The 24,846-nt window shown below is 43.0% G+C and overlaps 3 protein-coding genes across 5 annotated transcripts; 2 read left to right on the forward strand and 1 right to left on the reverse strand.

Moving 5' to 3' along the window:
- Nucleotides 1-910: 910 nt before the first annotated feature.
- Nucleotides 911-4,406, reverse strand: LOC147197155 (transmembrane protein 120A-like). Its single transcript, XM_086124624.1, has 12 exons — nucleotides 4,288-4,406; nucleotides 4,003-4,121; nucleotides 3,730-3,840; nucleotides 3,513-3,572; nucleotides 3,253-3,348; nucleotides 3,081-3,170; nucleotides 2,922-2,987; nucleotides 2,769-2,830; nucleotides 2,595-2,687; nucleotides 2,381-2,445; nucleotides 1,571-1,639; nucleotides 911-1,284 (listed from the first exon to the last, which is right to left on the reverse strand). Exons 1-12 carry the CDS (start codon nucleotides 4,381-4,383, stop codon nucleotides 1,171-1,173), a joined length of 1,041 nt encoding a protein of 346 aa, XP_085980750.1. The 5' UTR covers nucleotides 4,384-4,406; the 3' UTR covers nucleotides 911-1,170.
- An 847-nt stretch (nucleotides 4,407-5,253) lies between these two features.
- gdpd1 (glycerophosphodiester phosphodiesterase domain containing 1) lies at nucleotides 5,254-9,763 on the forward strand. 2 transcript variants are annotated; one of them, XM_086126270.1, is made up of 11 exons: nucleotides 5,254-5,493; nucleotides 5,567-5,710; nucleotides 5,985-6,027; nucleotides 6,102-6,237; nucleotides 6,514-6,559; nucleotides 6,743-6,864; nucleotides 7,011-7,100; nucleotides 7,224-7,357; nucleotides 7,977-8,036; nucleotides 8,217-8,268; nucleotides 8,524-9,763. In XM_086126270.1, exons 2-11 carry the CDS (start codon nucleotides 5,575-5,577, stop codon nucleotides 8,656-8,658), a joined length of 954 nt encoding a protein of 317 aa, XP_085982396.1. In that variant the 5' UTR covers nucleotides 5,254-5,493; nucleotides 5,567-5,574; the 3' UTR covers nucleotides 8,659-9,763. The 2 variants fall into 2 exon arrangements, with proteins under 2 accessions (XP_085982396.1, XP_085982395.1); XM_086126269.1 differs by having other exon boundaries at nucleotides 5,254-5,421.
- A 983-nt stretch (nucleotides 9,764-10,746) lies between these two features.
- ypel2b (yippee-like 2b) lies at nucleotides 10,747-23,641 on the forward strand. 2 transcript variants are annotated; one of them, XM_086124623.1, is made up of 5 exons: nucleotides 10,747-10,973; nucleotides 14,846-15,077; nucleotides 15,596-15,639; nucleotides 16,044-16,152; nucleotides 22,398-23,641. In XM_086124623.1, the coding sequence occupies exons 2-5, from the start codon at nucleotides 14,961-14,963 to the stop codon at nucleotides 22,461-22,463; spliced, it is 336 nt and encodes a 111-aa protein (XP_085980749.1). In that variant the 5' UTR covers nucleotides 10,747-10,973; nucleotides 14,846-14,960; the 3' UTR covers nucleotides 22,464-23,641. The 2 variants fall into 2 exon arrangements, with proteins under 2 accessions (XP_085980749.1, XP_085980748.1); XM_086124622.1 differs by lacking the exon at nucleotides 22,398-23,641 and adding an exon at nucleotides 18,549-20,794.
- The last annotated feature ends 1,205 nt before the right edge of the window (nucleotides 23,642-24,846 follow it).

Below are 24,846 nucleotides of genomic sequence, written 5' to 3' on the forward strand. Positions count from 1 at the left end.
TTCCAGCTCCGGCCTCCCTGTGTGGAGTTTGCATGTTCTCCCCGGGCCTGCGTGGGTTTTCTCCGGGTGCTCCGGTTTCCTCCCACATTCCAAAAACATGCATGGCAGGCTGATTGGACGCTCTAAATTGTCCCTAGGTGTGAGTGTGGGCGTGAATGGTTGTTCGTCTCTGTGTGCCCTGCGATTGGCTGGCAACTGATTCAGGGTGTCCCCGCCTACTGCCCGAGGACGGCTGGGATAGGCTCCAGCACCCCCGCGACCCTAGTGAGGATCAAGCGGTTCGAAAAATGGATGGATGGAGAAGCTGTTGTTGTTTTAGGCCGGCACAAGACACAACGCAATTCCTATGAATTTTCGCATATAAACAACATCGTCAAACAATTATCGTAAATAAGACCATGGGCGGCAAATATCTTGCTTTTTAGAATTTGTGGCCAGTTGTTCATGCTCCATGTTTCAGGTTCCCCTACGTTCTCCTCATTATTTGCACCTTTAAAAAACACGGTGTCAATCAAATTAGATCTCAACCAGTTTTCACCTCTTTCAGTTTACTGTAAGTTTTTTTTTTAAACTTTGTGTTGTGGGCGGCACGCGGACGACTGGTTGGCACACCCGTCTCGCAAGGCAGAGGTGCAGTGTTCGATTCTCCGCCTACTGCCCGAAGACAGCTGGCATACCCGCGTCCCTCGTCAGGATAAAGTGCTTCAGATAATGGATGATTTCATAAAGAAACCAAGTCTCAAATATAGACTTTGAAAACATGCTGTGATATCTAACACACTAATCCAGTGTTTCCCAACCTTTATTGAACCAAATCACCAATTTTACATTGCAAAGATCTCATGATAAAAGGCTAAACAAAAACTCCATCAAAAAAAACTATAAATACAGAAATAATGATCGGCTTGTCTGGACCTGTTAAATTAAACACAATGTTGATACTCGCAGGAAGTCGTGACTTGTTATGTTGTGCAAGCGGTGGATAAACAGGTTTATTCTAATTTCTGCCTTCTAATGGAGGAGCATTAAGATGTTCTGATTGCCGCTATAAAGCTCTCTTAGTTATTAAACAACAACCTTTGGACGAATTGAGTGAAAATAAATGATTTTCGATGATTCACTTGTGTGCCACAACACCTTACTCAAGATAAACTACTAGTACTGTTTGAATCACAGGATCTTTGTTTTCTGATTCCTCCGCTTGACCTTCTGATGGACCACAGCAAGAGTCGTGAAGAAGTTTCCCGTGAACAGAATAAAGAAGCAAAGGCTGCACACCAAGACCTGGCATTAACAACAGAATGAAGGTGAATCATTGCTCTGGTTGATTTTAAATTTCAAAAAAATAGATAATGGTCAGGCACGTAGGCATTCAGGAACAGGGCTATTAACAGTTTCAATTCAGTTATAATCTGGACAAGCTTTTTAATTCGAAAAGTTAATTTGGGAATTCAAACTACATCTCAACTCAAAATGGTTGCCTTACCGCGAGTAAGGCATGCTTTTTAAATGAATGAGACTGAATGAAAACATCAAGAGGGAGTGAAAATTGGATTGTGTGAGCGCTGACCTGCCATTCTTTGCAGTCTGGGAGCTGAGCCATTCTGAAGAGAGAGATGCTATTGAAGAGCTGCCAGAACTACAAGAAAACAGGAGGTCTTAGAATTGTATTTGTTTTTACGTGAAAAGAAACATATAACAAATAGTGACACACCAAATATTACACACAAATGTAAAACCCAAACAGATCTTAGCACAGAGGTTTGCAAACTACGGCCCGCGGGCCGAATCCGGCCCGTTGGTCTTTTTAATCCGGCCCGCCGAAGGTCGGTCTACAATTAAGGTTCGATGTGAATGATTGCATTCATTTCAACTGGACTTGTAATGACAGGCATTTCACCGCCAGGTGGCGCATTGACTTGAAGTTGCAGAACACGGGGGGGGGGGGGGATCTTTTCGACCACCTAGGACCTCTGTATCGCTCTACTTCTACTGGTCTGATCACAACCCATCTGCAGAAATGCACAGGCTAAAATAGGTCATCAACAACACTGTCATCATTTTAAAGAAGTATATTAATACAGTACGTTCATGCTTTTGTTCTGTTGATGTTTGATATGGACTGTCAACAAATGCAGTTTTTTTTTAAATGTACCATAGCTCGTGCTGACCTGGCCCTTCTGTCAAATTTTAAAAGTCAATGCGGCCCCCGAGCCAAAAAGTTTGCCCACCCCTGTCTTAGCATGTAAACATGCAGAACGCTGACATGAGGCACATGCATGTGATGTGTGGTATCATGTCGAAACCATGACAAAGCATAATTATTTATGCAAACTCATCCGTGACTCATGTGCGGATGTTCTACTGACGGTATACTCACATGACCGAAAAACAGGAAGGGCAAAAGAAATGTCAGTCCTTTCCACATCCAGGACTGAAATCCCTCTAAGAACAGAAATCACCCATGTACTTTATTTGCCGTTACGTTCATGTTCTGAATTCTAAACTTTAATTTTTTTGTACATGGCTTCCACATGAAATGATGCAGACAGCATATTTATTCAGTGACCGAGCTCTGTGTTTGTGAACCTTACCCACGGTCAGATCCATGTTGTGTCTTTCACCCAACGCTCTGAGTCTGTAGAGACATCCACTCTGATAATAACACTGCAGACATTGAACAAAACCTGCATGTTCATGAGAAGATGTTTTGATGACATCTGAAGAAAATTCTGGGATAGCTTAATTTGCCAAAGACTTAACCTTACTTTGATAGAGGGAGTAAGCCAGGAACTGGTTCCTGAAAATCTTATACAAGTTGCCATCTGGCCTTGAGAGCAGAAGGGAGGACACTTTAACCATACAGTGCCAGAAAACATTCACGTTTCACGTTAGCTGTAAAGGGCTTTCTATTTACTCACCACGTCAGCATTACACCAGACAAAAAAGCTGAGATGTAATGATGGAAAACCCACCAGCCTTTAATTCTGAAACGTAGGTGACACATGGAGAGAATTAACTTCCAAAATAATTTTTCAAAAGTAAAATGTCTTCAGAACTGTACACAGTATCGGGCTGACCTGGAGCCATTGTTGATGAGGATACTTTCCCTGATTGTTAATGTGCAGTAATACCAGACCAGCAGGAAGTTGAGGATTGCATCAAGAAATCTGAAGCCATGTATCAAAATTAAACGCAAATGTCCCATTGACATATGGGAAGGACCACATTTTTTTTTCTGGAAATGCTTACCTGTAGTTCACAAAGAAATAGCACGTAAAGGAAAACAGCAGCAGGATGACAGTGAGGTACAGCTTGAACTTCTCATATTCGTCTTTGTAGGCAAATCTGGTAATAAGTTGTCAAAATGTGACAAGCAGAAATATCCGGAAGTGCATAAGACTTTGTGGACAAAATGAAGTTAGTGAGATGCCTTTGGGAGGATTGTTGACTATGCCACATAATCTTACCCAGAAAAGGTCGCCACTTTAGGGGAAAAAAAGAGCACTTACTTTAACTGTTTGCTGAGCAGAGTGACATTCACATTTCCAAGAACCAGAGTGAGGTACAGCCTGAAATACAATCACATTGACCCTTTGTCCTTATTTCATTTTTAATATAAATAAGAATATAATGTAAGAATACGATTTTAACGACGAGCACTATATTTTGGTATTTAGCGATAGACTAAACACTGATATTTTTAGCATGGTTGATTTAATTTGTCACCCATTTTTCCTTGGGAGAAAGGATTCCATTTCAAAGAAGGCATTGGTTTGCAGCTTTATTTTCTCTCTTATTTCATCAAGGCCATCTTCTTCCAACAGTCCTTTGCTGCACCTGGTTGATGAGACAAAAACACGACCGGGCTTATCACCGGCATATCTGCGTTTGAGTGTCTTAGTGTATGCCTATTTGTTTGCCTGTTTGAAAGTCTCCCTTTTCAGCTAAATCTGTGTGTGTGTGGGGGGGGGGGGGGGGGGGGGGGGGGTTGACAGCTACTTTTTTACAAGAGAGGACATCTCCTTCAGTCTTGTTTGTTGACGGGAAATGGAGGAAGAGCAGCTCCTTTGGAGTTTGGAAATTTCATCCAGTTTTTGTAGGTATAGCCTGTGTGCTTCCTGATTGACAACAAAACAGAATTACAGAACATCAATAACCACAGGAAATTATGCAGCGCAGTCGATGTGATTGAGCTTTCTGCTAGGGAATTTTAAATCGAGAGAACTGTGAGCATGTGCTATTTAATATTAAACACAGGGTTGGTGATTACTCATTGTTGCTTACCTGAGCATGCTGATACTCTTCTTCCAGGCAGTCGCACTGGTGCAGAACATCTGTTAAATTTTGCGAAGTTTTGTGAGTCATTTGCTGGCCTTCCATTTACACCAGTCTTTGCTTTAAATATAATTATGTGCCGAAGTATTATTCGTCAGGGTGTGTATGTCATTATCACGGATAGTTTATTGCACCGAGTGAACTTTGACTGGTGTGCGAAAATTCTAACTTGGACATTGTTCTGTGTTTAGCTCTGTGTGGCATTGTCAAACATAGCTGTAATGGTTAGTTAATCCTGACTAAATCATACAGATTAGGTGGATAGATTGACAGTTTTGTCTGATTTAATAATTACATTTTTATTTTGAATATGTGATACAAAAAAAATGTAATATCTACAAGGTAACACTGCATACCACTGGTCTAAAAAGGAATATGATGTCAAAATGTACATGTACAAAGTACAATTGAAAATGTTCACCGAGTACTACGACCTTACGTTTTCTGGTTTATGGTACATTGAATCATCATGTTATCAAGACACAGCAATTTCTTCGTACATCTGTGCTATGAGGTAGAGTGGCAAGACAGAAGCCTAATGCTGCAAAGAAAAACATCTAAGCCTGGTGTCATTTTGACCAAAAGGATAAACTCTTTGACTATAATATTTAGAGGTATATTTCATGTAAACAGAACACTGCTCGGCGGCCTGTCTCTGTTTGCCCTGCGATTGGCTGGCGACCAGTTCAGGGTGTCCCCCGCCTACTGCCCGAAGACACGTTGCACTGTAGGAAGCCTTCTTGTAGAACTGCTATGTGATAATGGTGGTTTTAGTTGGATAAAGCCAAGGTAGCAAGTGCACCGGTTCACATAGCCAACCGTGGCTCACATCAACATGTCTCAATCCAACCAGTAGAGGGTGATAATGCGCTTTGCTTGCTAAGACCCGTTGTGTTCTTGACGCAGTCCACGAAGAAGAGGAGCGACACAGCCACACAGGACTGTCACGCGCACAGCTGATCGAACAAAAACAAGCAGCGGACTAACCAAAACGACAGACACACAGATCTAGACATTTATCAACTAGAACCGGGACGAGAACGGTCGATGTACAGCTAAAGGACACTGCGAGACTCTTTAATGGTAACCGTCAGATTTGACAAGGTTTACTCGGATGCTAAATAACTCAAATTGGCTCGTACACCGGCGTTAAAGGTATACGCCGTTGAACGTATGGCGCTAGGGTGCTCGTAACAACTCATATCTGTGCGTGTCCCGTCAATTGCAGGGGAGGTAATGTACGGTGCGGTTTACGTCCTGTCCACGGTGACGGGCTACGTCCTCACCTCCGCGTTGTTGCTCAAATGCCCGACTCTTCTGCATCGGAAGAAGAAAGAGAGGTTCCACAGTAAGCACATTTCTCATCGTGGAGGTAAGTGAGCGGTGGTACTCTCTCAAGCAGTGCGTATGATTTTATTCTTGTGTAAGACCGCAATAATATCCTAATTCAATGTTATGAGATCCCATACGTATCAAGAGGGGGAATTCCCAAGGTAGGAAAAGTAGTCAGTCAGGACTGAAGAAGCACACAGACACTTGTGTAGTAGAGGTTCTGATTCAACTCTGGAACTTCGATATTAAAGCACAGACTCAGAAATCGTTACAGAAGATTGATTTGAATTGATTGACTCTTGTCTGCATTCCAGGAGCAGCAGAGAACCTTGAGAACACAATGGCGGCTTTCAAACAGTAAGTTGAACTTCGACCCGCAGCGCCAGGTGAAAGTCTTCTGCTGAACAAAAAGTGTGTGATGCTCCTCGCAGCGCCGTGGCTCTTGGCACTGACATGTTGGAGCTTGACTGCCACCTGACGAAGGATGAGCAAGTTGTGGTGTCACATGACCCACATCTGCAGCGAGCAACTGGTATTAATGCCTACATCTCTGACATGGCATATAGGGTAAGTATTTTAAGATCCTTAAGTTTTAAGCTATTTGAGGTTCACTTGTCATCATCACACTTGTATTTGCCATCATCGTCTCCAGCTCACCCATCTCGAAAATAGATGGTTACTCTCAGATTACTCTCCCATTCTGGCTACAGCGCACTTGCCATGAAACACTTACATTCCCTGTAATCTTATCTGTCAGTCACTAACTTACTCACAGTACTTCACTGCCATATTTGACCTTAGGTCCCCACGCCTTCTCCACTTTCTGCTGTTTGCTCTGTGCAGGAGTTGCCACCATACCTCTGCAAGCTGGATGTGACCTTTCAAAGGGGTGAGTGTCTGCGGCTGGAGCACTCCCATGTACGCTCATACGTCAATCGGAGCTCTTAATCAAACTGCCGTCGCTGTAAACCGCTAAAAGTCCCACGCAGGTTCTATTACATAATTACAACCATTTTTATATGGTGGGGGGGACTTGTCTGACCTTGTTATCTACATGTCCTTGTGTGTACAGCGTGTATATGCGAGGGGGGAGAGGACAAACGCATTCCTCTGCTCAAGGATGTTTTTGAAGCATTTCCCAACACGCCTGTCAACATTGACATCAAGGTCAACAACGATACACTCATCAAGAAGGTGCGTGCCCGTGTACGTGTATCTGCTCTTGAACAAATATCAATATGAAAGCTTCTTTAATTTTGTCTCTGACAGCTCCATGTCAGATACACATTTCCTTCTACATTCAGATTCTGTTTTTGGTCATTTTTGTATTTGTGTGGCAGGTTTCCGAGCTGGTTGTAAAATATGACAGAGAGCATCTTACAGTTTGGGGCAACGCCAGCAACCAGATAGTAAAGAAGTGTTACAAAGAGGTATGTACCGTATGTCTCCTGTTTCCACATCACCAGTCAGTCAAATTTGTCATGGTAGTTTCAAAACAAGCCATTCCCACAGTCCGCAGCAATCTCTGACCATTTTGGATTCATGTTTTGCAGAACCCTCGCATTCCTGTGTTGTTTAGCTTTCCCAGAGTGTTGCAGTTGTTGTGTCTCTTCTACACTGGTCTTCTCCCTTTTGTTCCTTTAAAGGAACAGTTCTTGGAGATTCCAATGCCCAATATTGTTAACAAGTAAGTATGGAAAAGTAGACACAATGTTTGTCGGATGTAAAACACATACAGTGAAGGAAATACTCACAGTGCTTCATTTCCCCCACATTTTATGTTATGTTACAGGCTTAATCCAAAACTGAATCATTTATTTAGTTTTCCTTAAAAAAAAAAATCTACAAACACTTTATAACAAACATGAATAGGTATGGTCTTGTACAATACAACACGTTTATTCATATTGCACTTTCACAGCAGCTACATTTCTTTGAATTTATGCGCATGTATTAAATCATGCATGTACAAGCATTCACTGCCTTTGCTCAAGACTTGTCAGGCTATTGAATTAGATGGTCCTGAAAACCTGGACTCACCCCCACTCACCCATTTTTAATATGCTTATATTTAGATTTATTTATATACTTGTGTCTTCTACTTTCTCCCTTTCCTAATTTTGTAAATTGGGAATTTCTCCTTTGTGAGACAAATATAGGTTTTCTTATCTTACCTTATCAAGCAGAGGACTTAACCATTTTATCTCGCAATTGCTTTGTCAAAGAATTACCTGGCCCATCTGTTAATTTTAAAATCAATCAATGCCCTTGTTTAAAAAAAAAAAGTTCAATATATCTCTTTACAGACTTTATGATCCGAACAGAATGAGCAAGAGTCAGCGCCTATTCACCTGGCTTGCAGATAAGTGAGTTGACTCACCCACCACCTTGGCAGTCAGGCAATTAATCACCTTTGTGTCTGATTGTTGGAATTAGCTGCACTTAACATCATCCTTTACTATTTTATCTGGTCCCTTACTCTTTTTATTTTTTAAGTAATATTTGTACCCTTACTACTCTCCTAATTATTATTTTTTCCTTTGCAGCTTATTGATGAGGAAAGCGCTCTTCCAGCATCTCACTGCTCGGGGAATACAGGTGAGGTTTTAGGAGGTTATTTGATCCTTCACCTCTATGTTGTTTTGTTCAATTTTGTCCTGGAGTAACCCAACTTCCATCCATCCATTTTCCGAACCGCTTGATCCTCACTAGGGTCGCGGGGGGTGCTGGAGCCTATCCCATTATTTACCCGTTTAAAAACATTCTATTTTTCTTGCATGCAATGGTAACATTGATTATATCTGTATGTTCAGAAATACCCGAAGATAATAGAACTGTTGCCTCTGGTTTCAGGTGTACATTTGGGTGCTGAACGATGAAGAAGACTTCCAAAGGGCATTTGACTTGGGAGCTACAGGGGTTATGACAGATTTTCCCACCAGGCTGAAAGACTTCTTGGATCTGAATGGCCTTTCCAAGCCTCAGTGACTTATTTACAGCCACCTGAACACTGCCATAAAACGAGGATAATTGTGTTTGAGCACTGCACATTTTTACACTAGTAATACCATTGAACCCAAAAACTCATTGAAGTTCGTTATTAAATCTCTACGCACCTTTTATGTAATCGTTACAACCGCAGCTCGATCATTTTACAGTACTTGAATGTATTTGTAACGTTTGCAATACTACTCAAGCATTAGATGTTGCACGCAAAAACACCGGCAGATGGTGCTGCCAATCATAATTGACCTCCCATTTTACTTCATGGGCAAGATGTTTTGTTTTTGGTTTCATTTTAAAATCTGGTTTCACGTTTGCACTGATAACAGGACTGTCTTAACAGCTGCACGAAAAGCTGTTTTCAGAGACAGGAATGGCAGTCCTGACAAGATTTGATTTCAATTAACTTGGTCAACATGGCCAATTCGGCATTGAGCTGCCGTCAGACAGCAAGTGAGTAAAAACACTGGGGAGTTAAATTTCACATGCGCTCAAGGACAGTACTGCGGTATTTTCTTGAATGAATAACATATTTCAATTCAAGAGGCATTTCCATGTGCAAGAGCATTTACACGTTTCTTTTAATGAGTTGCACTGTTGTCTTTGTCTTTTTTTTCTGGAAAAAAATCGTAACATTTTGTCAAGAGACCAGAACATAATGATCGACTTTGCTAAATAAATGCGGAGAAACAAAATAAGAAATCAACTGGAGGATGATCAAACCACTAATATTCTCCAATCCAGATAGGCGACCAAGCACTTTGAGTCATGATTGAATGTAATGTTGGATGCGTTTTTGCCATTTGGTGTTGTCAATGAAATTAGCTTTTATATTTGTGTATTTATTGATTAGTACATCTCCCCCCAGTCTTGTAGTCTACTTGCATTGCAGATCTTAAAGCAACTGAAATTGTCTACATTATTTGTATTATATTGTGTCATTGATGCATGCACGTTTGAAGATTTACGAGTGTGTTTTGGTGATTGTTTTGACAGTCTCACTTCGTCATGGTTGCAGGCGTGACAAAGTTTTGTGGTATCTCAGCTGTTTTTTCGACAAAATAAAAATGTGCACGATATATTTCTGACAGAGGCAAACAGTTTTTCTTCCTGTGTAAATATGATCACACCACTGTAGAAACTGGTATTTTCAATTTAACACGCGAGGTGACGTCGCTATAGAAACTGGTCACGTATTCGACACGAGGGGGAGACAGAAAGTTGGATTTAGCACTAGCAGTCTTCTGAGTACATTCTGGAGTTACAGATCGCAAATATTGCGTCATGGTCAGTGAAAACATGTTTTGCCCCCCCATAAAACATAGTATTTAACACCGAAAGAAGACGGTTCTTCATAAATCACTTTCAAAAATATACTTCGTCTTCTCGATGATTCGGTAAAACGTGGACGTACAAGTCAGCGAACTTGTTGTTAACGAACCGTCTTTCTAAACCAATGATCGCGATGTTGCTATGCTGTTTCACTTAAATGATTGGCCTTTTGGTATGCCAATCATTCTTCAATACTTCCCTTGCCAAAGATCAAACAGTCAAGCTGGAAGGATGAACCTTCACCAGTGACACTTTAAAACGTTTTGCCACGATTCAGCGATTGATCCATCGTTAAAATAAAACGATATCGTTTTGTGATTTTGTGAGCATTTCCTAGACCGAGGCCACTGATTTTGGGGCGTTTGAATGGTAGAGCTGAGCTATACATCTACAAATACGTTATTTGTCAAAAAAAAAAAAACATTAAAAACATGATAAATGTTATCAGTTACATGTACTGTATGTCCAGGTCGTCTATAAGCGAATCTGATTTTATCTTTCTGTAGATAGACACATTACATACGCGGCATCATTGTTTTTGCGCATTTGTGCGTTTACACACGACAAACGTTACTATCGTTTTTCTTAGCAGTGATACAAAAATAATTATCGTGGAATAGGAGTGTATATGTTACTATCAGGAGAAAATACAACGTACGTCTTTTTTTAAGCGTTTACAGTGGCGTTAAGTGAAGGGAAGCATCTTGCTCCGGCTGGCAGTCTCTACACTCTTTACCTTCCTCTAGAACTGTGCTGGGCATCGTTGCGCGTCAAAACATTGAGTCTATGCACGACTTCCCCGGGCCCAGGAGAGCAGAGACAAGAGACGGGAAGAAAAGAAGCTGAGAGGACATTTTCACCTTGGAAGAAGCCCAAATGAACGTTTAAAATTGGCACTGTCACGAAGAAAACGAGGAGGTGCGACGTTTTTCAGGCAACGCGTAGGTTCCTTTTTCTCCCCCACAAAGGTAAAACTAATTGCTACGTGTTGTTGTTGTTATTGTTGTTGTTATCTCAGTGAATTTCTTATTGCACACTGTATTAATCACAGTTTTTGTGTTAAGAGTCGGTGTCGATGTTAGCTCATTAAGTCTATGGTGCTTGATTATTTATCAACACAGTCGGGACTCTGGTGTTCGCCTTAACGTGCTATTTATTTATTGTTGCCTTCTTGTGCATTAATTTATTTTGATATTCGAGGAGGATTACACTGTCATCCACTTCATCCTCACATGTTGTTTTGTGGCGTCTGTCCGAGGCGCGTGCGCCACAGTGCGCGCGCACGCGGCTATTTGTCGCGAACGCTGCACATTACCTCAACCATACGTGATCGATGCAAGTGATCCTATAACCCTCTCACTACACCTGCCAGGTCACTGCAAATCTTCAACTCAGTGTCATATGGCAGCGTGTGTTTGTGTGAGTGTGTGTGTACGTGTGTCTGCCTGCGTGCGTGTGGGCGCGCACAGGATTGCTGAGCTCAGGCATCCCTGCCATCTGGGCTCCGTGTGGTGGCTGAAGTTCTGGCCCAGATAAAGTGTGCCACTGCCTGTGTGACCTGATTCATACAGTAGGCATCACACACACATAGGCACTCACTGCAGGCCTTCAGCGTCCCCACCAATTCATCATTTTAAGTACAGTATTTTGATTGATGTGATACGTAGGCCTTCCTGCGCAAGTTTTGGACAGGCTTTTCCAAAACGCTTTGAAGGGCTACACGAGTTTAATGTTTGTCTAAAAACTTGCAGCCTCGCCGTATTTGCATCACTTGCCCAGGTGCCTATTTAAGAGCATACTTATTATCTGATGTTATCATTGTGACCGCATAGGCCTGAATGGCAAAAGTGAGTACACCTCTCAAGTTTTGGTCAATAATTTCGTATCTCTTTTCGCTTAAGAAACCACATTTTGTTGTTAGTGTACGGCTTGTATAACAGTGTACTCAAATGAAAGCACTTGCTGTCGGACTCGGTTGGAAAATAGTGGCTCCATTTCCAACATCCTTCTCCCGATATAGCCACTGTCCCTCCTCTGTATATTTTCAAACTCCTGCGTCTCAGTCGTTCCTCTGCGTCTCCAAACCTTCCAGTCCGTTTTTCCTGAACCTGCCGTCCTCAGAGAGAATCTCATCATTTTCAATTCTGACACCTCCAGCTCTGTCTCCCATTTTCAGGTCATTGCTACTGTCTCGAAACTACACAACATGTCTGGTCTCGCTCGCTCTCCTTTTACTTTTAATGAAATTTGACATTAAGAAAACATTGACATTAAGAAAGCACGATACACATTCTTTTGCGATTTCGTAGCTGTGCCCAACCAGTGGCATTTGATGTGCCGCGAGGTTCAGTGATGTCACTCTGCTGTATGCCTTTTAGGTAACACCAAACGGGGAACACGATGAAAGAAGGTGAAGTGCTGATTTGCTGCTCGTGGGTGCAGCTCGTGCGCAGCATTCGATGCACACTTGTACTTCCCCTCTCTGTCCCCGTCTGACTCGCATCCCTCGCTTTGCCCCGATTGTCGTCGCAAACGGCAGCGGCGGTGGCATCAGTCGCTTATATAACAAAGGTTTTTTTGTTGGGATATACAAGGGCCCTTTCGGCTGGTGAGACTCATGGCATGTAGCCCTTTGTGATGACACTCCGAAATGACCAGAACGGCCAATGCGGTGACCTCAAACGACATGCGGTAGGACTGATGAATAGACAGTGGCAGCAGAGGAAAAACAAATGCAATTGTGTGGCGAGGCCTTTCGATAAGGAGAGCACAAGTGTGGGACGACCGAAATGGACAACGATAGAAAATGGACAAACACGAATTTCACACACGCGAAGGGCTGGGCACATACTGCAGATACAAATACTGGTACCCTTTTTTCACCTTTGCTACATTCTTCACTTGGCAAATGGATGGCCTGCTGGGAAGTAGAATTGCATCTTGTGATTGATTTGACAGGAACAAACTGTGTATTTTTGCATGCAAATTTCGCCATAAATTCTCTTATCGTTGCAATAGTCCTGGCCAGCTCACTAATCTCAGTCACCCAGGCGAGCAACACAAGTATTTTAAGGGCTTGGACTATTTGGTATCATGCAGCGAGTTCAGCGTGAGGCTCACAGTTGTGTTAAGCTAAGAAGATTAACTCTGCAGCCTCATGCTAGACTTGGACGTGAACTAGCTTTCCTGCCTGCATTGGTTTGGGTGAATGGGAAGTGTGCCTGCAATTGTGGACAAACACCCCAATGCAGCTGCTGGGGGAGGAGGTCTGGAAATGGCTTGAGCCTGCAGGAGTTGTTGTCAGCTTGAAACTTAGGGTACACCAAACTTTATTTGCTTTTTTTTTTTTTTTGAGCCAGCTGCTTCTCCTTGAAAGAATCGCTTGCATGCAATTTGAAATCTATTGGAGTGCTATTTGTCTGCATGTATATGGATACAGAACATGGGATTGTTGCGCAGGCTCAGAGTGAACATGCAACACGCTTTTTCCATGCTTTAAAAAGACAACAGTTTTCAACAGTTCACAGAAAAAAAGGTAAAGGTAATTTGAGAAAACTTATTTCATAAGTCATGCGTGTGAATCAAAGACGTAGCCCTTTTGTATGAAACAGTATCCAAGAAGTAGGTCTCACTTTCAAAATGGTTGGTGACTCCTGTTTCAGTGTTTTGTTTTGGTTTTTGTTGCAAGAGAAGCAGGTATACATGAATTATGAATACAAACACTACAATTGATATTGATTTTTATTTTTAATGTTGAACATGCAGTACAAAAAAATCATATTGAAAATGCTGAATAATTTAATAACCCCCCCCCCCCCTAAAAATTGTTTTTGCATCAGCCTCTGGTTTGTGCTCTCATGTTTAAGGGAATGCAATGTTTTTGTCAGGTTGAATGGCCACTTGGTTAACCAGCGACTAGAATGAGGTGCCGATAATTGAGCCTAATTTGAGCAATGCAGTAAAAGTCAGCAAAGGCCTGATTATCAGGTTTCTCAGAAACTTATCAAGCATTTTTTTTTGTGTGATGTGGAAAATGTCAAGATTAACTCTCCATCTACGATCTGCTCTGAGAACATTCTCGGTCAATATTCACCCATTTTAAAGCTGTTCAATATTTTCGATTGTTAATCCTTTTGTGTGGTCAACACGAATTTGGGCCAAAAAAACAAGTCCATGAATGTGATGCTTTGCATAACGTGTCTCACGAGTCTTTGGCAACAACATTTCTTCAGGTCAAAAGAAGAGTGCTACTTTTGTTTTCAATACAGAATAATTGCAATTGTACTGGATAACACGGACCACTCTATTCAAGTTAAATGAGTGCTAACCAGCAACATTTTGTCTAATTAAAATAAATAAATAAATAAAACAGTCATATTTTAAGAAAGGCTAAATGGCAACCAACTTCCATAAGTTTGATCCTCCCCAAAATGATATAAACAGTCCAGATGATCTGGTCGAAGAATGCGTTTCTGCATTCACTAGACCAGATCATCCGCTGTACTAAAATGCTCATAAGCTTTCTCTGCGATTGAAATGTCGTGGAAGTATTTACAAATGATGACACATTGTTTCAATCTTAAAAAAAACAAAAAAACAACAACATACTGCAGCCCTCAAATGCCGACGTGTGTTCAAGTGCCCGTGGAATGCCGAATGCTTCAAGATGCACATGCAACAAAAGATAAAAACATGCGGCAGAATTGACGACACGAGCTTAACTAACCCTTTCATGCACCCAGTAACCCGATGACACGATAAGCTGTCCACTATCGTAACCGCTGTCCCTGAAAGGGTTAAGGCGGCAGCATGAGCTCTCCCGTCCCTCTCTGCTTTGCAGGTGTTTGCCTCCCGACCCACCGCCCACCACGGCCCTCACCTGTGTGCTGCGGTGCTTCCCTTGTGAGCCGACCTGGGCCGGCAGTCCCTTCTTGCACCGCCCGCCAACCCCGCCCATGGTCAGAATGACGCGCTCCAAGACCTTCCAAGCCTACCTACCGAGCTGCCACCGGACGTACAGCTGCATCCATTGCCGGGCCCACCTAGCCAACCACGACGAGCTCATCTCCAAGGTAACTCGACAGCGGTGACGTCACGCATTGCACAACAGTTGTTGCACCTGGATTGCATTTAAATGGCATTACGGCCATTAAGGGAAACCACTGGGGTTCCAGATGTGCTTAAAATGTTCCAGCTCACATGGCTTCACTTTTGCAAGTATTGCAAAAAAAATTAAATAAATAAAAAAATAAATAAATAAAGCCCATGTTTGAATATTTTACACAGTGGATTTGTACAAGTACATAGCAGATCGGCCTCCTATATGTCCAATATTCTCTCCTGTATTTCCTGGAGATGGATTATGTTTTAAGATGGTCATTGAGTTGTATTATGAATGAGTCCCTTTTACACGTGCAATGAAAGCAGCACTCGCCAAGCACGCACACACTTCTTTCGCAGCAGATAAATGACCTGGAACTGCTCGGCTTTGATGGTTTTCATTAATACCTTCTGTGAGCGTCTCTTCCCGCAATATGAAAGGGTCCATGTGTGTCACAGCCGACTCATTGCTTTCTTCTCGCCTCTGCAGTCGTTCCAGGGCAGCCAGGGCAGAGCCTACCTGTTCAACTCTGTGTGAGTGTCGGTCTTTTGTTCTTTGTTTTCTCCATCTGCTTTCAATTGGCTTAACTTGAGCGCCGATGCACGCTACCCTTGGGAGAATAGCAATTTTCCATACGCTGTTATTTAAGGAAGTTCGCAACGTATGTTCTTCCAGCAGGTTGGCACATTGTTTTTGTTTTACGGCTGCGGTGTAGACAGAGCAAGCCTGCCTCGGGGGGGCCGTCATTGTCAGATGAATTCAAGGCCGTTCAAGTCAATTGTAGGCAGACCAGTTCTCTGCTCTGAGAGGGAGTGGGTGGGATTGAGTGACTCACTCACTCTGTGCACATTACACTCTGTATGAAACAGATCAAGATAAACTCATCCATGTCTGTCTCTCTGTCTCTCTCTCTCTGGACCCATTCTTGTTCTTGTAGGGTGAACGTGGGGTGTGGTCCTGCAGAGGAGAGAGTTCTGCTTACAGGCCTACACGCTGTAGCAGACATCTACTGTGAGAACTGCAAGACCACCCTGGGCTGGAAATATGTGAGTGCCCTTTGCCGATTTTCAGTACCGCACGCAAACAGCTTCAGAGGTTTCCGAGATGATTAACAGCCACGTCTTAATTATATTTGCACCTCCTATTATATTTGGACCACCGCCGCATTCTGGATCAGTGAACCTGCAGGCAGTATTCCGTAGGAGGCATCTTTATATATCGTTGGGGATGCTGTTTGGCAGGTTGGGAATAAAGTCTGACATTTAACTTGAATAAACTGACGGCCTTTGGAGAGACGATATTGCTGTAACAAGAGACTGCAAGATTCGGTTGAACAAAAACACACACACAAGGAAGGGGGTAACGTGTCACTACGAAAAGTGAGGGAACACTATAATACAAAAATGTAATAATGAAAATATTTTATTATTAAACTACCATCAACTATTTTACATACATCCACATTCTGTCTTTTTATTTCACCTCGGCTACGAATAACCGAGCCTCATCTGTCTGTTTTCAATATCAAACGCGGAGCCTTGAGCACCAACGTTTGCTCAACGTTGAGCAAACGTTGAGCAAACGTTGGCATTGGGTGTAGCACCAACGCTTTATTGTGCGATGTTGTCGATCGGAACGAGAGTCACCCAGTTAAAATCCATATGCGGTACGTATTTAGCGTTGGTGATATGTAAAAAGGGGCTTGACTAGGAAGCGCGCATGTTATCTTCTTTCATGTATCAGCAGAGCTGATTGAGTGCAGTTGTCGGAGGTGAACCCAGTCAGCATGGAGGTGAGAATTTACACTGTGGGCACGTGAGCGTCTTCCTCGAAGGTGGCCCTGCACAAGTACACAATATCCTTGTTGTTTGGCGCCTGAGAAGGCTCTATTCACCGTCCGCTTGGGCCTCACCTCCAACTCTTAACGTTCCCAGCATAAACATTTTCCTTCATTAATCTTACGAGTCGTCATTTTTTTTCCAACCGAGGTTCTATTCCTGTCCCATGCCCACATGGTGGAGAACACATGGCAAGTGCACACACACACACACACACACACACACACACACACACACACACACACACACACGTAATAGTACTTAATCGGGGGCTGGGGGTGGGGGGGGGGGGTAATGACATACATATCAGTTGCAGCTGTGTCGAGTTTCTGCTGTCATCAAAGGTCTGTGGCGATGACCTTGACCCATTGCCCTTATATAGCAGAAATATGATCATGCCACTCCAAATCCACACAGTCAAAGACAAAACAAGGCAGACAGACTCCACAGTCAAAGACACTTCTGTGACCTAAAGGGGGTTACCCCGCCCCCCCAAAAAAAACAGAATTACACTAGCATATCCTCGAATTTGAACTTTTGGTTGCGAAACTATAGTTTATTTAGTTTTGGTTTCTTGCTACACCCAATGCCATCTTTTAAAATGTGGTGGGAATTTGTGACCTGGGACTTGATGTAAATGACGACGGATTCGAAAGCAGCCTCACTCTGGCCAGAATGTGATTGTTTCATTCTGAACGCAGCCACACCGCAGTTATTAGAGGGTGTTCACACTTGTGCAATCACATCTGTTATTTTTATTTCACCTCTTGAAAATGACTTGTACCGTAAAATCACATGAGTAAGACACATGCCCCGCCCCCCCCAAGTCACCCTTAAAAAAGCTTCTTTTTTTTTTCTTCTCTGTACTTGTGTCTAGTACACTCCCCTGATTTGCTGATATTCTTTATCATCAGAGTGAATAATATGAACGCATAAAGATTCAAAACATACCAGTAAAGTGAAAATGCTTTTCAATCCCGGTTAAAAAACTGCTTTTTTCCCACAGCGAGGATTAACGTATTTTCAAAAGTATCACGTCTTTGGAAATCTTGTACTTGCACGCTACACTCTTTTAGGAATTTGAGTTAGTTATTTTTAATCCATTTTTAAATTTCTTAACTTATCTTTTAAATCACTTTACCATTTACTGCTTTTAAATGTACTTTCAATGACAGAATGTGAAGTACATTGAGCTACGTTGTGTATCTACTGCTATGAGTCAGTTGTTCCTTTTTTTTAAATTTATTTTAAATAACCTCTAGCTACTGGTCAACATACCTACAATATGAAAAATGTTCAGTTCTTATTCTTCCCCCTGTATAATATCCACCGCTACATTGGATCTTATTTTTCTTTTTTGAAGGTAACAGGAAAATGAGTCAAGAAATTTTGCAGTGTGTTTTATCCAGTTTAGAATCAACTCATCTTGGTCACATTGTTTTGAATGACAAAAAGCCCAACCTTGAACAGGGGTGTGTCGACTTTTTATACCCACTGCATTCTGGTGTCTACCAGTGCTCTAAAAGTGTTACTGGTAGTGTCTTTGAGCACGATGTGAATGAAATGTCAGCCGCCCTGTCCTGTCTTTGCCCCCGCCCCCCCAGGAACATGCCTTTGAGAGCAGTCAGAAGTATAAAGAGGGCAAGTTCATCATCGAGCTGGCCCACATGATCAAGGACAACGGCTGGGACTGAGCGACGAGCCCGCCAGGACACAAACACAGTGGAAGGGGAGAGGGTTGGGTGAATGGATGGATGGTTGGGGAGGGCGGGGAGGGGTGTTAGGGGGTTGTAGTGGGTGAGTGTGTGACTTTGGTTTGGCTGATATACCATTAACCTCTGTAAGTCCCTGCCCATTCCTCCCCCCCACCCCAATGACGCCTCGCACACATCGACACTCACACGCGACACGCCTCAAGTTGCCGACATCTAAGAAGGGAGCTGCGGTAGATGACCTTTTGACCGCGAATGAGACGACAGGTCTCCTTTTCTTACTGAAACCTGATTCCGGATCTTTATGATGTTCGAACACCAAAACCAACTCGGAGGAAACGCATTGAGCAGTCAGCCTTGCTTGGCTGTTCTGACCGACGCCCCCCTCCCACCTCCCGTAGCTAGCGATGACCTAAGATGATTATAGCAAATCGACATGATTGGGGCGGTGCCAGCTGGGCCACTGATGACGCTTGGCACAGACATCCGAGCACAGCGGGCGGGCGGGGAGATTGACGCTCAGCGGGGCCGTTCACTGAACATGAAGAGGCGGGGCAAGGGAAAGATGGTGCTCCAGTCGTGCGGGTGCTTCGACGGCTTCTGGCTGGGTCCAGCTCAGGGCAGCCAAATTAAAAGACACGTTAGCTCGACCGTCATCAGCTTTTCGTCAAATCTTGCTGTTTGGTTTGAAACGCTCAAAAGTGCCCTGCAGATTTCTGGTGGTTCCCAAAGTCTCGTTGTAGGCTCAAAAGACAAGAAAGCTTCAGTTGGATGGCGGGCGATCCAAAACTGTGACTGCGCTTCACAGAAATGGCCACAGTATGACAGGTTTCATGGGCTTATCGTGTTTCTGATTATTTGCAGCAGCACAATGAAGTGCGAGAGATGCTAAAAAGCTAATAATCCACATGGTGGTGTGGCGTGTCTGTGCAATCTCACTTCAGAGGAAATTACTTCTTTGACCTGGACTGACTTTAGCGGACATGACTTTTGTGTTCATAGACGTCAAACTCACACATATGTACGAGGACCTGCTACGGACTCCCAGGGCAATGATCAGTATCTCCTGGCGTAATATCCAGCTGTCGTTTTTTTTTTTTAGTACCGTGTTGTCTTTTTTTGTTCTTTACACTCCAGTGGGTGACCTTTATGTGTTACATCTCGGTTGCTGTTTAACTGCTGTCGCGTCTGAGTAGTCCTAACACTCCATCATGAAGCTGGCTACATGAAGCGGTTTTGCTAGCAAGACCTGCGTGTTAGTCTCCGCAATGCCCTGAGATTGTTTTTTTTTTCCCTTTCTTTCCTATCTCTTGCCCGTACTCGATAGTCCTCATTGAATCGACTCCTTCGCTGATGGAAATGCCCTTTTTTTTTCCAGACGAGAGAATCCATTAGACTTTCCATCTTGCGGACACCACAAATATACAGTATGCATGAGCTAAAGTGCCCAGTGGGCTTCGAGTCTCCGCTTCTTCCCAGCTGAGAGGGTTACTGCCAATGGCACCGTTTCTGATCCATCTGCACAATGTCCAAAGCAAAGCGGACGTCAATACAATCCAGATGGATGGCAGTAGAATGTCTCATCTTCCTTGTGATAGACTCTTTTGTTGACACTTGTTCCAACCTCTCCAGTTAGCAGCAGTAGGTCGCATTCAACCGCATCATAACCAAAGAAAGCACCCATCAACATGAACCTGACCGAGCAAAAAAATATCCCGTTTTGCTCGGGCGGGGAAAAGTTGTGCAAAAACGAGGGTGTGTTTAGCTGAAAGCCAAGGCCGTGGATAAAATACTTGTCCGTCGTGTGTATTTCGCATCTTTTATTTTATAAACAACAGATCTTAATATATGAATCTATCGTTATTTACGGCATTTGCCGCGAGGCGCACCATTCATGTCAAACTCCGTGTTACAGAATGTAAATAATGTCAACGGGTCACGTTTTATCCACAAGCCCCACGATGATGAAAGAATTGGATTTGGGTCACGTCAGGCTTTCTCTCCAGTTGGCTGTACAAAATGACTTTTTTTTTTTTACCCCAAATGTTTCAATTTGAACGTCTTTTGTAAAGAGGGATGCTGATGTTGACTTCATGTAATTGGATCATCATCTAATAAAATGCACCTTGATATCTGGATGGTGTTTCTTCTCTTTATGCAGATATAAGAAATAATTTTGTTTGCTCGTGGGCTCAGCTGTGAAGTGTAATTGACAGTTGGAGTCATTCACTTTCCTGAGTCTTTCTCATGTTCATTTTATCGCTTGTCCATTGAAATTCATCTCCAAAAATAGTCCCCCACCCCCTTATTTATATGAAATAAGCAACACCAAATTTTTCATTTTCATTTTTTTTTGTGTCCCCAAACAAGTAAAAGCACATTTTCCTGATTAAAAGGTAAGAATCAACTTTTATTTTTAACAAAATAAAAATAAAGACTTTATTTCTATCAGACAATCTTCTCATCAGCCTAAATTTTCAAAAATAAAACCTTTTCAACAGACTTTGAAAATAAATTACTGTATCTATTCTGCACCCTTACCCGGATTCTCATCAAAATTCAAGGTGTGTCATAACAGCGGAAGGGTACATTTGGTGTCCTCACATTGCAATTGAATTGGAAAATGTGGATTCCAAATCAATTACGTATCGGCTGTCCAGCATAAATGGACAGATGGGCTATATCTCATCGATGCAAGCTTGACATCATTGACATCCACTCACCTGTGACATACTGGCACGCGTTTGCCTAAACAACACAAACATTTATCTGCTACACGCATGTCCGTGTTGGGGCCATGTATTTGGCGCCTTGGCCTTCAATAGACACTTAACTTCATACACTTGTCACCTCGCAATGGGCCACCCTGGTGGACGAGAGGGTCACCGCCCTCCAACTTCAGGTTGGAGACGGGTGAAATTTGAGTCGGTGTATACATCAAATGACTCCAGTGAAATCAGAACAACTAGTGGTGGACTAAAACGTTTGGTCCAAATAAGGAGTCATTGTGGAGTGTGTTTCTATACTTTGGTGAGCAACACTTACTCCATCTGACAAAAGATTTATCACGACACAAATACAGTGAGAGTATCTTTTCACATCGGCTGGCCACATGGTTGTTGTTGTTGTTGTTGTTGTTGTTTGTGTGAAATAAGCATAAAAGCCGACAGTAGCAGTCAGCCGTGACCCTTGAAGATGAACATTTCATTGTTTCCATGGAGATGAGCAGATTACACGAGTTACTTTCTGGGGAATTGGGGGGAACAAAAAAAAAAAAAACAACAACAACTCACGGCCTGAGTACAAAAGGGAACATTTTGTTAAATGAGAGCGTGGGTTGGATGAGTGGGCTACTGCACATGTATTTGGAGGAAGGTGATGAGCGGGTCATGTCAGAGTGCCGTCTGTTAGTCACACATGAATCAAATTTCATGGTGCACTTGTGTGATTGTTATTCCTCCTACTCCACTGCGCTCCATGCTCAGTCCCACTCTCATCCACTCACTTGCTGTATTGTCTCTCATGCTCTCCCCCACGCTGCATGTCCATCTCCTCGATCTATCTGGTTCCCTGTGTTGTTGTTGTTATTGTTGTTGCTGTTGCTTCCAACGATTCCCCGCCGCTCTCTGTCTCCGACTTGGCTAAACTGCCGCAAATCTCACTGCAGCAGATGGTGCAGTGTTTGCATCGGGCTGGGTTTCCTAGCAACTCCATCTCTCTCTCTCTTTTTTTTCCAAATAGAAAGCAGAGGAGAAGAGAGAGGAGTCACGCGGCGCCTGGATGTGCTATTCTTCACCCTGGCCCTGACCGGACCGTTGCGGTCTATGTTTACGTCTGTCTGCATGTAAAAATCCAGGGCAGGGGCTGGCTGACTGTCTGGCTTGCCTCATGTGTATTGATTCGACGTGGCGTGCAAGACGAGCAAAGCAGGACACTGAGAACGTGTTCTCCTTCATTCTCCAGAAAAACAGCGATTTGTAACCTGACGTAACCCACATTTTCGCAAGTGCTATGATGGCGAAGTCACGGGGTGTGTGAAGGAAGCCGTGCCTGCATTTTTATGGCACTTGAAATATCTCCCTGTGGATGTTTATGGAAGTCATTTCATTTCTCCTTCATCACCGAAGGGGGGAAAACATTCCAGTGCCTTCTTAGCAGCACTTCCTCCTTTACACACATGCAGTCTGCTCTGACTTGAGTACTGTATAATAAATGATAAATAATCAAAGTCACCTTATCTGAGCAACATTTCCATAGACGTGTTAGGCCACCAACTCGTTCAGTTGGTTCAATGGCCTTTTTTATTTGAACAGTAAGTAATAGAACATAGCAGCAGCGGCTATGTTGCACATTTGACACCCCATTTGTTTCTTAAAAAAAACACACACACACACAACCACTAGTGATACTACAGTCGGAAGAAAAGCAAACAATAATACGTCGTGATGCAACTTCTCCTGATGAATTGTTTTAATTTTCTCTCTGCACATGACACAAACTGCACTTTATCACTTTATCGAAAGCCTGGCTGCATCTCTCCACCTTTGCCTCTCTCTTCTTTTTTTTTTTTTTTTGCCTCCTTTGGTTGACCCTAGTGAGATTAAGTGAGACAAAAAAATGGATGGATACATATTTTTATATTTTGCACGCAAGTGACTCTATTGAGAGATTTTGCGAATCGATAGGGGGCCCTGCAGCAGCTGAGAGCTCCATTTCTTCCATGAAAGGAATCGTTTGCCTCTGGGGGAAGGAAAGTGCTGTCTTTTTTGTACTTTGTTTGTACCTGCATGCATCAGCAGAGAGGGCAACGTGTTTCTTTATTTCTGTCCACAATATATCTGCCAGATTTGGCAGGTCAGGGTCTGCAGCGACAACTTTATGACGCATTCAAAGGCCTTCAGTAGTGATGACTCCTCGGGAAGTACGTAATCCGACCTTTTCTCTCGAGAAGTCTTCACTGCAGCTCCATTTCATTCGCTCCAAGGTTCGTGTCAGAACTGATTGTGAATACTAAGCATGAAATTTGGGTTTGCACTAATTATTACTCAGGGATGGTTGTGATGCAGTGGCGGGTGGTGCATTTGGTACCCGGGTCTTACGTACTTGTAGGAACTCTCACCATGACATGCTTACTTCCATGACATTACAGCAACAGCAGAAAGCTGAAAACTGATTATGACAAACCACTGCATTCAAAGAGATCCCGGCATGACGAGATAAAGCGTGTATAATTTAATTATATTTAGATGGACTGAAGACCGGCGGGCGAGTGGTTAGTGCGTCGACCTCACAGTGCAGAGGTACCGGGTTCAATTCCAGCTCCGGCCTCCCTTGTGTGGAGTTTGCATGTTCTCTGCGGGCCTGCGTGGGTTTTCTCCGGTTACTCCGGTTTCCTCCCACGTTCCACAGGCTGATTGAACACTCTAAATTGTCCCTAGGTGTGAGTGTGAGCCGAATGGTTGTTTGTCTCCGTGTGCCCTGCGATTGGCTGGCAACCGGTTCAGGGTGTCCCCCGACTACTGCCCAAAGACGGCTGGGATAGGCTCCAGCACCCGCCGCGACCCTTGTGAGGATAAAGCAGATTGGAAAATGGATGTAGGGGTGGATGCAATGAAGACAGAGTGTCTGTTACATAATTTCACTGAGAAAATTAATCTACGGTACCTATTTTCAATCTCTCTCCAGGAAAAAAAACAAGAGTGAGAATGTCAGCTACGAAGTCATATGATGATCACAGTCAAAAGCGATGCCCGAGGAAAATCTCTTGATTAATTAAATCATTTCTACCTCCTTGACACAGTGAGTAAGCAACTCATGAACTGTAAAAAACAAAAACAAACAAAAAAAACATTTGTGACATGTCTAAATATTAAAGAGCCTCTGTATGTGGAACTAAACGATACATTAACCCTTGAGAACCCAAGAACCCTTTTCTTCTTTGGAAAATGATGAATTTTACATTAAATGACTGCTACATGTTCACTGAACAGCAAAATATGTTTTTTCCAAATATTTAATGCTTTAATAGGATTAGGGCCAAATTTAACCCTTTGGGATTTAAGGGTAGCATTTGAGTAGCAGAATTTATAGGGGCCAAATTTGACCCCGTGGGTTCTCCAGCGTTAAAAAAGTATTTCCTAGATTGCATAATTTTGTAAACCGTCTTAAACTAGATTTTAGTCATATGCAG

This window comes from Hippocampus guttulatus, chromosome 12, assembly GCF_054856545.1.
Source record: "Hippocampus guttulatus isolate MCC_2025c chromosome 12, RoL_Hgut_1.0, whole genome shotgun sequence".
NCBI classification, from domain to species: domain Eukaryota; kingdom Metazoa; phylum Chordata; class Actinopteri; order Syngnathiformes; family Syngnathidae; genus Hippocampus; species Hippocampus guttulatus.